At 51.9% G+C, this 14190-nt stretch overlaps 1 protein-coding gene across 8 annotated transcripts; it reads right to left on the bottom strand.

Moving 5' to 3' along the window:
• Nucleotides 1-933: 933 nt before the first annotated feature.
• REPIN1 (replication initiator 1) lies at nt 934-8282 on the bottom strand. 8 transcript variants are annotated; one of them, NM_001075521.1, is given in 4 exon segments: nt 934-3714; nt 4265-4403; nt 5258-5404; nt 6201-6322. In NM_001075521.1, a coding segment is annotated over 1 exon segment (1680 nt). In that variant the 5' UTR covers nt 3701-3714; nt 4265-4403; nt 5258-5404; nt 6201-6322; the 3' UTR covers nt 934-2020.
• Nucleotides 8283-14190: the final 5908 nt, after the last annotated feature.

The raw sequence follows: 14190 nt of genomic DNA, 5'->3' as shown, positions 1-14190 counted from the left end.
TGAGAGATCATTTGCCCTCCATGACACAGGTTTTGAAGTGGGCCCATAACCCCATAAACCTCTAAGAAACTTTGAAGCTGTCTGCTTCCATCCTACGCATTTAGAACCCACCCCACCCCACATCCATCTCTCTCTATTCAAATTCACAATCTGTGTATAGGAATAGGTCCTCCCAGACTTAGGCCTCTTAGGGGTAAGATTGGGTCTTATTTTTGTAAACTCCCAGTTTCCACTGCATCAAGCACACTATAGATATTTAATACTTGTCTACACCAAAAGCAGCAGCACTGCGTTTGGCTACTAAACACGCAGCGGTGGGCAACTGCATGGTTTTCGGGTTGAACAGACCCGGGTTTGAATTGCTTCTGGTGAGGAATGGTTATATGACCTTGAGCAAATGTTTTCATCTGCAAAGAAAAAAAAAAGCGAGTACCTATTGAACTCTAAGTTGTTAGATAATTTAGGTAAACTTCTTTCCAAGGTGCCAGTCATACAAACAAATGGTGGTTGCACCCGACTCTGTGCTAGGTGCTGGAAATCTATGTAGAAACTAGTGAGACAGTCAGAAGAGCCTGTCAAAAACAGGCACTCAAATGCATGTGAAACAACCAGTGCAGCAAAGCATACCTTGTAACAGACATGAGCATTCCTTCAGGCCAGCCAGGGAGGCGCATCAGGACAGCAGCAAGTCAGACCTTCTCTCCCAGATGACTGACACTGAGTGGGGCTGACCTGACCCCACATAAGGCTGGACTCCTAGAGTCCACTTGCTGAGGGTGCCTGACCCTAGATCGGGGCGGGGGTTACAGCTAGGGGTAGTAGAGAAGCTTGAATCCAGGCTTCACCCATCCCAGCCCCTGGTGGTGTGGAACAGCCGCCCCTCCCTCCATTTCCACAGCTCCCCAGGACAAAGGAACACTTACAGCCACCAGCTCTAAAACCAGATCTTTATTCTCTAGTTGGAAAAGGAGGGTTAAGTGGTTGTGTTTAGTTCCAGAGAACAAGGCCCAACAGTAGAAATTACAGGGAAGCGGACTTCATTCATTATAAGGAAGAATTTCTAACAATTAGAATTATCCTACAATAGAACCAGGGCCTCAGGAGATTCCCTGTCACCTAAGTGTTCAAGCAGAGGTTGGGGATCCACACGCTAGAATGCTGGAAGGGAAACTCACCCCCACCTCCCATCAGCTGGCCTTCTGTTAGCAATGGGGCAGTCCTCCCCACAACGTGCTGAGCTCTGAAGGGAGTGAAGGCAGGCTGGGGTGTACGGACAAAAGCCCTAACACAGGGCGGCTGACAGCCATGGGATTGCTCTAAGTGCTGGGAGGGTGGTTGGATGAAGGCAGTCGCAGCGTGGGAAGATGCTCTGGGGGGGCGAGTGGGGGGGGGGTGGTGCGGAACTGATCTTTCGGGGGAGGAAGGGGAGCCAGGGCACTAACAGTAGACGGGTCTCTCCAAATCTGGGTGCCTGTGCAGCAGCAGGAGCGAGGGGCCGGGCTGGGGCAGGCTGGAGGAGCTCGGCTTTGCCTCCCAGGACTGGAAAAGACCCAGGTGCTGCCCAACAAGGCCGGCAGGTTCTGCCAGGTGTGTCCAGCTGCTCCACTGATCCTCCCGGGCATTCATTCACTAAGGGCTGAACCACACCTACTTGCAAAAAAAAAAAAAAACGAGCCGAAGGAACTCATAATAAGAGATGGGACGTTAAGGCGTTAACACCAGAGGGGTCCTCCTGTCCACTGGTGGCCCCTCCGGCCGGAGGGCTCTAAAGGGTGGGTGGAGCTGCTATTGCTACTTTTCTAGGGCACAGGATAGTCGGGACCGAACCTTAGCAAACACCAGCGGGAGGCCGGGGTCCCTGCTCTGCAAGTGGACTCCCTGATTACAGCGGGGCACCTCCCTCCCTAATGGGGCCGGCTCACCCCACCTCGCCACCCCCCTCGCCGACAGCAGCAGCAGAGGGCACAGTGTGAACGACGCCCGGGCCCGCCCTCCCTCGGCCTCTGCCGCCCCGGCCCGCTCAGACGTCGTGCTTTTTCTGGTGGGCCAGGAGCTTCCCCTCGTCGTCAAAGGTCTGGCCACAAATGGCGCAGCAGAAGGCGCCGTCCCGGATGTGGCTCTTGCGGTGGGTGATGAGGTTGGACTTCTGGCTAAAGCTGCGGTCGCAGTCCGGGCAGGCGTAGGGGCGCTCGCCCGTGTGGATGCGCCGGTGGGACACCAGGTTGGACTTCTGGCTGAACGCCTTGCCGCACTCGGGGCAGACGTACGGCTTCTCGCCGGTGTGGATGCGCCGATGCGCGGCCAGGTAGGGCTTGTGGCGAAAGGCCTTTCCGCAGTCCGGGCACACGAAGGGCCTCTCGGGCGCATGGTCGCGCCGGTGGGCGGCCAGGTGGCTCCCCTGGGAGAAGCGGCGCCCGCACTCCTCGCACGCGAAGGGCCGCTCGCCCGAGTGCACCCGGGAGTGCGCCACCAGGTGCGTCTTCTTGCCGAAATGCTTGCCGCACTCGGCGCACGCGAAGGGGCGCTCGCCGCCGTGCTGCCGCTGGTGCGCGCGCAGGAAGCGCTCCAGCCGGAAGCCCCGCCCACAGTCGGCGCAGGTGTGGAGAGAGGGTGGGGCCTCTGCCGCGGCGCTTGGCTGCCCGGGCCCCACCGGGACCTCGGCGGGCTCGGGGGCCGGCTCCGGAGGGGGCTCCGGGGTGCGCTCGGGGGCGCTGGCGGGCGGCTGGGGCCCGCCCTGCGCGGACCCCTCAGAGCGCTTGTGGATCTTGCTGTGCGACAGCAGGTTGGGCTTGTGGCGGAAGCGGCGGCCACACTCGGTGCACGGGTACGGCTTCTCGCCCGTGTGGATGCGCCGGTGCGAGGTCAGGTAGGGCTTATTGGTGAAGCGCTTCCCGCACTCGGGGCACTGGTGCGGGCGCTCGCCCGTGTGCACGCGGCGGTGAGCGATCAGGTTGGGCTTGTGGCGGAAGCGCTTGCCGCAGCAGGCACACTGGAACGGGCGGTCGACGGCGTCCCCACCCGGCCGGGGCGCGGTCACCGCCGGGCGCCCCCGGGGCCGCGGCCCCAGGGCCTTGGCCGCTGCCTCCTCCAGCGCCTCGGCCACGTGGACCCGCTTGTGTGTCACCAGCTGGTCCCACTGGGCGAAGCTGCGGCCACAGTTGCCGCAGATGAAGGGCCGGGCCTCAGGGGCCGGGGGGTGGCAGCGCCGCGAGTGGGCCCGCAGCTGCTTTCTCCGCCAGAAGCGTCTCTCGCAGGCGGGACAGGCGATGGGCCGCTTCGCCGCCGAGTGGGCCCGCAGGTGCAGAACCAGGGCCACCCAGCCTCGGAAGCTCTGCCCGCAGAGGTGGCAGGCAAAGCCCTGGTCTGGGGTGGCGGCGGCATGGACCTGGCAGTGCAATGCCAAGAAAGGGGCGTGGCGGAAGCGGCGGCCGCACTCGGGACAGGGCCGGGGCAGGCGGGCCTGGCAGCGCCGGGCATGAAGCCAGAGGGCCACCCAGCCAGGGAAGTGCCTCCGACAGTGGGCACAGCGATGGGCCCGACCTAGGGCCTGGCCTCCGGACTGGGCCGCGGCGGTGCCTCGCGACCTTAGCCCCTGGGGCTCCTTCTCCAGGGTCTGGGGCGACTCCTGGGAGGGCCCGGAAAGGAGCCGGGGCTGGGCCGGGCCCATGGCCACGGGGCCCCTGCAGCGACGTTCCAGCATCGGTTCTTCCTCTGCTGAGGGTGGAAAGGCACAGTTACGCTGGAGAACCACACAACCTTCCCCCCCACCAGCCCCTCCCAGCGGACCCAAGAGGAGCCTGCCCCCTCCACTCCTCCAGCCCTGGAATTAGGACCACTAGACTACTCTTCTGCTTCCTCCTATTATGTTATTTCCATCTTGGGTTTCTAGAAAGCATTTCAAGTAAATCTGCTGTTATGTCTTTACTGGCCCTGGAAACGACTAGAAGGAAGAACCCTGACCCTTCTTGGAATCCCCCTCCGGCATGGAGTAAACACGCCAGGGCTGGCTGCACAAAGATTGCTGCCTTGAAGTGAAGTGAAGTCGCTCAGTCGTGCCCGACTCTTTGCGACCACATGGATAGTAGCCTGCACCAAGCTCCTCCGTCCATGGGATTTTCAAGGCAAGAAGTACTGGAATGGGTTGCCATTTCCTTCTCTAGGGAATCTTCCCAACCCAGGGATCGAACGCAGGTCTCTCACATTGTAGACAGACGCTTTACCGTCTGAGCCACCAGGGAAGTCGGATTGCTGCCTTGGGACTCACCAAAACACGCAGTCACCTCCCCCTTCAGCGCTTTATATGCTTTCCCAAGTGCTTCCCTCTCCTTGTTTCTATTTGCTCTTGTCACATCTGAGCTTCGCAGCAACTCAGTGAGGCTGGTCAAGAGATACGAACTCCCTGTCTGATGGATGAAGCCACTGTTAGGCACGAAAGGGTGATAGGACTTGCCCCGGGGGCACAGAGTAAACCTACGGCAGAACCCGGACAAGGGCTCCAATCTAATCCCGATTTAGGGAAGGCACTTTGATCTCCCTAGCCTCAGCCTCCCACGGCCAGGAGAGCCAGTGAGAACGGCCGCCCCTTCTCGGGAGCAGGAGAGAGCTCCGGATGCTACTGCCAGCCCAGCGCGATGCCAGGCCACTGCCTGCCCAGACTGTGCCCGCATTCTGCCCGCCTGCCCTCCGCCCCCGCACGTGATGAGGACACTGCAGGAAGGAGAGCGCTCTTGAATCCAAAGAACACCCACAGCTTGCTGCCCTCGGGGGTGAGCCTGCCTCGCTGCCTTCCCTCGGGGGACTGGGATTACTGGGGCAAGGAAAGGGAAGGAGATTGTAATCTCTGTCCCCTGTCCCGGCCTGCCCCAGCCCCGCCAGAGGCTGCCCCATGGGCAGCTCTTCCAGAGCGGGGAGAACCCAGACTCCTGCAGGGGAGTCTCCTACACTCACTGCCAGATGGGGTGGTGAGGAGACTCCTAAGGGACCTTCACTGCCTATTCACAAGTTACCCCGAAGTTCCCCCGAACCTGTACTCGTCTCCAGGAGCACAGACATGACTCATTCCCAGCGGCCAGACTGAGCCCTGGGAAGACTCCCAGGATGTGATGAACGTGAAACTTCCCCCCTCTCCCCCGTCCCCGGCCCCCCTTCTCCCCGCTCCACCACCCCCCACCCCACCCCCCCCCCACCCCCCACCCCGCAGCGGGGCACTGGGGCCACGAAATGGTGCGAGAAGCCAACAAAGAAGGCCACACTCTACCCTGGAGGCTGTGGAGCTGGAGATGAGGCTTGGCCCAGCTCCTCCTGGGGCTGTTCCCGGGGATACTTCTGCGGCTGGAGCGCCTGCTTCGGCCCACACTCGGGTAGCCCCCGGATGTCAGCGAAAACTGCAGCAGTAAAGACACCCCTACCCCCATGGCAGACCTCAGACCTCCGGTGGCAGAGAGGCCAGCCTTACCTGCGGGGAGGGGAGAGGACGCGTGCGTGAGGCTCAGGGCTCCCCGAGGGAAGTCATCTTTGTGTCCTCGGCAGCCACGGCCCCCTCCCCCACCCCGGCACCCCGCCGGGCAGAGTGACCTCAGTGGCCATAGATTAATAACTGAACGTGCCCCCTACACCAAGGAAGCCCGGGGCTGCGTTGGAGGCTCACTTCCTCCCCCGGTAAGGTCACAGCACGAACTGTCCATGATAATGGCCAATGGCCCCCGGGCCGAGGGCAGGAACTCTGAAATCCCCGCTGGCTCCCCTTCCCCCACCCTCCTCCCGACAGGAATTCCAGGCCGTGTTCCCAGGGGGGGCTGCCAGGCGTGCTCCTGTGACGAGGACTCGGGCAGAGTCCCCTGCCGCGTCCCAGGTGGCAGAGGGCCGTGCAGACCCCCACACCCCCCACCTTTTTGTATTCGAGCCTGTGCTTTGGCCCCCTCCGCCCCCGCCCCCGTCCACGTTCGCGGACACACGGTTCCGCGCTCCCCGAAGGGGGCCCCCCTCTCTGGTCCCCACGCAGAGCGCGGCTCGCGGAGCCTGCGCGCAGGTGCGCGGACTCGCCCCCGGACTCGGTCCAGCAGTGCACTCCCCCGCCCCAACACAGCGCGCACCCGGTCACGCGCCCCGCAGGTAGGGCCGCCCCCCACCCCCCGCCACCACCACCACCACCACCACCACCACGGGCCCGCGTGGAACCCCGCGCCCTGCCCGGGACGAACCTCTCCGGCGGGGAGCACGGAGGCGCGTCGCGCGTCCATGAGGCCCGAGACCGGCGCCGGCCGCGCTCGCCACCCCGCCGCGGCGACAGCAGCAGGTTCGGGTTCACCACCGCCAGGCCCGTGCCCAGCCCCCCCACCCCCGCCCGCCCCGCCGGTTCCCAGCGCCACGTGACTACAGGAGCTGCCGAGGGTCAGTCGCGGGCTCGGGCCGGCGGCCGAGGCCGGAGGGCGGGGCGGGCCGCGGGGCCGGCCGCGCGGGGCCCCTCTCCCGCCCCCAGCGCCCCCTCGCGGGCCGCGCGGGGGCCCAGACTCCGTTGCCATGGCTTCCACCGGCCGGATTTTTCCGGGACTGGCCCGGCTCAGGTTTCCCCGACCCTTTGTCCCTCCCGGCGAGCGCGCATCCCTGGGCGACCGCGTGGCCGGACCGCGGTCACTCGGCGAGACCCGGCCTCGCTGGCCCGAGCCTTGGCGAGGGCGCTCCTCGACCCCCACCCACCCAGTCGACCCCCTCCGCTTCTCCGGCCACCTGGACCTTTGGCCGCGCCGCAGAACACGAATAGCGCAGCGGCTGAGCCCGGGCTAGGGGCACGGCTGACCCGAGAAAGTCGGCTTCTGGGTAGTTCAGAGCTGGAAAAAAGGAAAGGCCCGATGGGATGAACTTTGAAAACGGGCTGCCCTCGCTTCAGAAATCAGCCGAGCGCAGGCTCCCCGGCTTCCGTGCCTGCGGGACCCGGGGCGCGGGCGGTCCTGGCACCCGGGGCGCTGCGCTTGGAAACGCACCGCATCCCAAGGGCGAGTGCGGAGGCAGGTGCGAGTCTGCGTCCCTGACTCACCGTCTAGCAGGTGGCCTTGGCTTTCCCAGCGAAACACTTACTGGGTTTTCTAGACTTGGACAGTTTCACGTAGTCTTATGCTTTTCAACACAGGCAACTTTATAATTGTACAATTTTTAAAAAACTTTATTTTGTATTGGGGAGTGTAGCTGATTAACAAGGTTGTGACAGTTTCAGGTGGACAGCAGAGACTTAGCCGTACGCATACACGTATCCGTTCTGTACAATTATTGTTTAAAACACAAAGTCTGTTGCATTAATAGGATATAAAATATGCAGATTTCTCATACTTACCTCATACATTTACATTAAATGTAATGTAAAATGTCAATTACATTTAATGCCTTGGTATGTATCACCATCAGGAATCCTTTTGGATGTGAGTTTGAGCAAACTCCAGGAAATAGTGGAAGACAGAGAAGCCTGTCATGCTAGAGTCGGACACGACTTAGCGACTGAACAACATACGCATCATCGGGCATTTTTTTCTAGGTTTATCTATGCTGTTTGAGGTTGGGGTAATGCCTTACACAGATGTATTCTGCCTTTTCCGCTTAACAATGTTGTGAATTTACAATAAAATATTATTTTATAACAAGATTCTTAATTGCAACATAACTGCATATACATTTTCTACTTTTCTGTATCATGGATTCATATTTTATTGCAGATGCCTGATTTAAAAATTCTAGAAGTGGGGAACTGGCAGGTCAAAGGCAAAGTATATTTTTCAAACGTTTTCTAAACTATCTTCGAGAAAAATTTATTGGTTTTATTATGAGAAATGCCCCCTTTTCCATATCCTTGAAAATACAGGCTGTTTTTTCAAATTTAAAGTTGTTCTTTCTCGTTGTTTTGAATGTTGCTTCTTAAATTACTAGCTAACTGGCTTGTTTTTCATGTAGTTATTTATTAACTGTATTTTCTCTTTTGTGAATTTGCTTATGTCCCTTTGCCCACTTTTCTGTTTGTTCATTTTAAAAAGTTGGGAAATTGACTCCTGGGTATATATCTGGAAATAATTCAAAAAGATACATGCATCTCAATGTTCATAGCAGCATTATTTACAATAGCCACGATAGGGAAGCATCCTAAGTGTCCTCCAACAGACAAAAAAGATAAAGAAGTTGTGGTGTACATAAATAATGGAATACTGCTCAGCCTTAAAAGAATGAAATGTTACCCTTTGCCACAATGTGAATGGACCTGGAGGATATTATGCTTAGTGAAATAAATCAAACAGAGAAAACCAAATACTGTTATGTTATCATTTATAAGTTAAATCTAAAACATAAGATAAAAGAACCTACTGAATATAACAAAAAAGAAACTTACTCACACATACAGAGAGCAAACTTGTGGCTACCAATAAAGAGAGGGAAGGAGGGAGGAGCAAGATAAGGGTAGATATACTACAGAGATAAGAATAAGCTACAAGGATACATTGTATCCTTTATTTTATTTCATATAAGATCACAGGGAATATACCAAATATTTTATAATAACTATAAATGGAGTATAAATTATAAAAATTTTGAATCACCATGCTGTATACCTGAAACAAATATGATATAGTAAATCAATACCTCAAAAAAAAAGTTGGGAAATTGGTTTTATTTCACTTTGTTTGGGGGTGGAGGGCACCGCTTTTAAAGTAAAAGGCTTCTATGGTTTCTGCCTTATATTTAGAGAGATCACACCACCCCTCCCCAAATTCAATTTTATATTTGTATTTTTATGACAGAAAATGTTTTAATATCTATTAGTGTAAGTACTCCCCTTATACACAGATTTCCTTTTTCTCCCCAAAACTTTCTTAGCTAAAATGACTCATTTATCGCTTCTCCTTTTGAGATGGTCCACACTTTGTCTGTGGAGTGTGTTTCTCTCTCCATAAATCCACTTCTTACCTGAATGAATAAATAAAAATCACTCATTTATTCTTCTAAATAAACTTTAGAATTTCCTGTCAATATTTAACATTTTTTCTTGTCATTATTAAAAAAAAAACCCAGATGAAGAGATTTAAGATTCATGTCCCTCCATTTTTCCAGGCTTTATTTTACCTCTCATAGTCGTTTTCTATTTGCTGATTAAATAGTGTAACTTTTATACTTATCCTATACAAAATTTGGGGAAGGCAATGGCACCCCACTCCAGTACTCTTGCCTGGAAAATCCCATGGATGGAGGAGCCTGGAAGGCTGCAGTCCATGGGGTCGCCGAGGGTCAGACACGACTGAGCAACTTCACTTTCACGCATTGGAGAAGGAAATGGCAACCCACTCCAGTGTTCTTGCCTGGAGAATCCCAGGGACGGAGGAGCCTGGTGGGCTGCTGTCTATGGGGTCGCATAGAGTCGGACACGACTGAAGTGACTTAGCAGCATACAAAATTTACAAATATGAAAAAATTCTGTCAGAAACTTTGTCAGAGTTTTAAGGTTCAAAAAATATGGTAGAATGGATATTGTAGCACGTAAGCCAAGTTTGATGATTATAGAAGAATGGATTTTTCTATGCGTGCAATCAGAAAATACTTGAGTTTTTACTGAAATACTTACTGTGTGTTACTTGCTCAGTCATGTCCGACTCTTTGTGACCCCATGGACTATAGCCTGCCAGGCTCCATGGAATTCTGCAGGCAAGAATACTAGAGTAGGTAGCCACTCCCTTCTCCAGGGCATCTTCCCTGACCCAGGGATTGAACCCAGGTCTCCCACACTGGAGGCAGATTCTTTACCATCTGAGCGACCAGGGACCCTAAGATGCTTAATAATAATAGTTAATATTATTGGGCAGAATAGAAGACAGAAATGGTACAGACCTAACAAAAGCAGAAGATATTAGGAAGAGGTGGCAAGAATACACAGGAGAACTAGACGAAAAAGATCTTCATAATGCAATAACCACAATGATGTGAACACTCACCTAGAGCCAGACATCTTGGAATGCGAAGTCAAGGGGACCTTAGGAAGCATCACTACGAACAAAGCTAGTGGAGGTGATGGAATTCCAGCTGAGCTCTTTCAAATCCTAAAAGATGATGCTGGGAAAGTGCTGCACTCAATATACAAGCAAATTTGAAAAACTCAGCAGTGGCCACAAGACTGGAAAAGATCAGTTTTAATTCCAATCCCAAAGAAGGGCAATGCAAAAAAGTGTTCAAACAACCACACAACTGCACTCATTTGACATGCTAGCAAAGTAATGTTCAAAATTCCCCAAGCTAGGCTCAATAGTACATGAACCAAGAATTTCCAGATGTTCAAGAGTTGGACTATAAAGAAAGCTAAGCAGCAAAGAATTGATGCTTTTGAATTGTGGTGTTGGAGAAGCCTCTAGAGAGTCCCTTGGACTGCAAGGAGATCAAACCCGTCAATCCTAAAGAAAATGAGTTCTGAATATTCATGGCAAGGACTGATGCTGAAGCTCCAATACTTTGGCCGCCTATTGTGAAGAACTGACACATTGTAAAAGACCCTGATGCTGGGAACAATTTAAGGCAGGAGAGGAAGGGGACAACAGAGGATGAGATGCTTAGATGGCATCACCGACTCCATGGACATGAGTTTGAGAAAGCTCTGGGAGTTGCTGATGGACAGGGAGGCCTGGCGTGCTGCAGTCCATGGGGTCACAAAGAGTCGGACACAACTGAACGACTGAACTGAAGCTGGATTTATAAAAACCAGAGGAACCAGAGATCAAATTGCCAACATACATTGGATCATAGAAAAAGCAAGAGAATTCCAGAAAAACATCTACTTCTGCTTCATTGACTATCCTAAAGACTTTGACTGTGTGGATCACAATAAACCATGGAAAACTCTAAAAGAGGTGGGAGTACTAAACCACCTTACCTGCCTCCTGCGAAACCTGTATGCAGATCAAGAAGCAACAGTTAGAACCGGACATGGAACAACACACTGGTTCCAAATTGGGAAAGGAGTATGTCAAGGCTGTATATTGTCACCCTGCTTTTTTAATTTATATGCAGAGTTCAGTTCAGGCACTCAGTCATGTCCGACTCTTTGCAACCCCATAAACTGCAGCATGCCAGGCCTCCCTGTCCATCACCAACTCCCGGAGTTTACCCAAACTCATGTCCATTCAGTTGGTGATACTATCTAACCATCTCATCCTCTGTCATCCCCTTCTCCTCCTGCCCTCAATCTTTCCCAACATCAGGGTCTTTTCAAATGAGTCAGCTCTTCACATCAGGTGGCCAAAGTATTGGAGTTTCAGCTTCAACATCAGTCCTTCCGATGAATATTCAGGACTGATTTCCTTTAGGATGGACTGGTTGGATGTCCAAGCAGTCGAAGGGACTCTCAAGAGTCTTCTCCAACACCACAGTTCAAAAGCATTAATTCTTCTGCACTCAGCTTTCTTTAACTCTCACATCCATACATGACCACAGGAAAAACCATAGCTTTGACTAGATGGACCTTTGTTGACAAAGTAATGTCTCTGCTTTTTAATATGCTGTCTAGGTTGGTCATAACTTTCCTTCCAAGGAGTAAGCATCTTTTAATTTATATTCAGAGTACATCACGCAAAATGCCGGCCTGAATGAAGCACAGCTGGAATCAAGACTGCCAGGAGAAATATCAGTAACCTCAGATATGCAGATAATACCACTGTTATGACAGAAAACGAAGAGGAACTAAAGAGCCTCTTGATGAAAGTGAAAGAGGAGAGTGAAAAAGCTGACTTAAAACTCAACATTGAAAAAATGAAGATCATGGTATCTGGGCCCATCAGTTCAGTTCAGTTCAGTCACTCAGTCGGGTACGACTCTTTGCAACCCCATGAACCGCAGCACGCCAGGCCTCCCTGTCCATTACCAACTCCCGGAGTCCACTCAAACCCATGTCCATTGAGTCCGTGATACCATCTAACCATCTCATCCTCTGTCATCCCCTTCTCCTGCCCTCAAAATTTCCAAGCATCAGGGTCTTTTCCAATGAGCCAGTTCTTCTCATCAGGTGGCCAAAGTACTGGAGTTTCAGCTTTAGCATCAGTCCTTTCAATGAACACCCAGGACTGATTTCCTTTTGGATGGACTGGTTGGATCTCCTTGCAGTCCAAGGGACTCTCAAGAGTCTTATCCAACACCACAGTTCAAAAGCATCAATTATTTGGTGCTCAGCTTTCTTTATAGTCCAATTCTCACATCCATACATGACCACTGGAAAAATCATAGCCTTGACTAGACGGACCTTTGTTGACAAAGTAATGGCTCTGCTTTTTAATATGCTATGTAGGTTGGTCATAACTTTCCTTCCAAGGAGTAAGCATCTTTTAATTTCATGGCTGCAATCACCATCTACAGTGATTTTGGAGCCCAGAGAAATGAAGTCAGCCACTGTTTCCACTGTTTCCCCATCTATTTCCCATGAAGTGATGGGACCAGATGCCATGATCTTCGTTTTCTGAATGTTGAGCTTTAAGCAAACTTTTTCATTCTCCTCTTTCACTTTCATCAAGAGGCTCTTTAGTTCTTCACTTTCTGCCATAAGGGTGGCGTCATCTGCATATCTGAGGTTATTGATATTTCTCCTGGCAATCTTGATTCCAGCTTGTGCTTCTTCCAGCCCAGCATTTCTCATGATATACTCTGCATATAAGTTGAATAAGCAGGGTGACAATATACAGCCTTCACGTACTCCTTTTCCTATTTGGAACCAGTCTGTTGTTCCATGTCCAGTTCTAACTGTTGCTTCCTGACCTGCATATAGGTTTCTCAAGAGGCAGGTCAGGTGGGTTGGTATTCCCATCTCTTTCAGAAATTTCCACAGTTTATTGTAATCCACACAGTCAAAGGCTTTGGCATAGTCAATAAAGCAGAAATAGATGTTTTTCTGGAACTCTCTTGCTTTTTCCATGATCCAGCAGATGTTGGCAATTTGATCTCTGGTTCCTCTGACTTTCCTAAAACCTGCTTGAACATTTGGAAGTTCATGGCTCACATATTGCTGAAGCCTGGCTTGGAGAATTTTGAGCATTACTTTACTAGCATGTGAGATGAGTGCAATTGTGCGGTAGTTTGAGCACTCTTTGGCATTGCCTTTCTTTGGGATTGGAATGAAAACTGACCATTTCCAGTTCTGTGGCCACTGCTGAGTTTTCCAAATTTGCTGGTATATTGAGTGCAGCACTTTCACAGCATCATCTTTCAGGATTTGAAAAAGCTCAACTGGAATTCCATCACCTCCACTAGCTTTGTTCATAGTGATGCTTCCTAAGGCCCACTTGACTTCACATTCCAGGATGTCTGGCTCTAGGTGAGTGATCACACCATTGTGATTATCTGGGTCATGAAGATCCTTTTTGTACAGTTCTTCTGTGTATTCTTGCCACCTCTTCTTAATATCTTCTGCTTCTGTTAGGTCCATACCATTTCTGTCCTTTATTGAGCCCATCTTTGCATGAAATGTTCCCTTGGTATCTCTAATTTTCTTGAAGAGATCTCTAGTCTTTCCCATTCTATTGTTTTCCTCTAGTTCTTGCCATTGATCACTGAGGAAGGCTTTCTTATCTCTCCTTGCTATTCTTTGGAACTCTGCATTCAAATGGGTATATCCTTCCTTTTCTCCTTTGCTTTTCACTTCCCTTCTTTTCTCAGTAAGGCCTCCCCAGACAGCCATTTTGCTTTTTTGCATTTCTTTTTCTTGGGGATGGTCTTGATTCCTGTCTCCTGTACAATGTCACAAACTTCCGTCCATAGTTCATCAGGCACTCCATCTATCAGATCTAGTCCCTTAAATCTATTTCTCACTTCCACTGTATAGTCATAAAGGATTTGATTTAGGCCATACCTGAATGGTCTAGTGGTTTTCTCTACTTTCTTTAAGTCTGAATTTGGCAATAAGAAATTCATGATCTGAGCCACAGTCAGCTCCCGGTCTCGTTTTTGCTGACTGTCTAGAGCTTCTCCATCTTTGGCTGCAAAGAATATAATCAATCTGATTTCGGTGTTGACCATCTGGTGATGTCCATGTGTAGAGGCTTCTCCTGTGTTGTTGGAAGAAGGTGTTTGCTATGACCAGTGTGTTCTCTTGGCAGAACTCTGTTAGCCTTTGCCCTGCTTCATTCTGTACTCCAAGGCCAAATTTGCCTGTTACTCCAGGTGTTTCTTGACTTCCTACTTTTGCAT

The sequence above is a fragment of the Bos taurus genome, chromosome 4 (genome assembly GCF_002263795.3).
Source record: "Bos taurus isolate L1 Dominette 01449 registration number 42190680 breed Hereford chromosome 4, ARS-UCD2.0, whole genome shotgun sequence".
NCBI classification, from domain to species: Eukaryota; Metazoa; Chordata; class Mammalia; order Artiodactyla; family Bovidae; genus Bos; species Bos taurus.
This window is presented reverse-complemented; position numbering and strand designations above follow the sequence as displayed.

What these genes read in the sequence shown, in the direction of transcription:
- REPIN1 (XM_024990608.2), bottom strand. Translation starts at nt 5,414, where the DNA reads ATGGGGGTAGGGGTGTCTTTACTGCTGCAGTTTTCGCTGACATCCGGG. An exon ending in CCAGCTCCACAGCCTCCAGG is followed by an intron (nt 3,715 to 5,257) that starts GTAGAGTGTGGC and finishes TTCCACCCTCAG; the next exon opens with CAGAGGAAGAACCGATGCTG.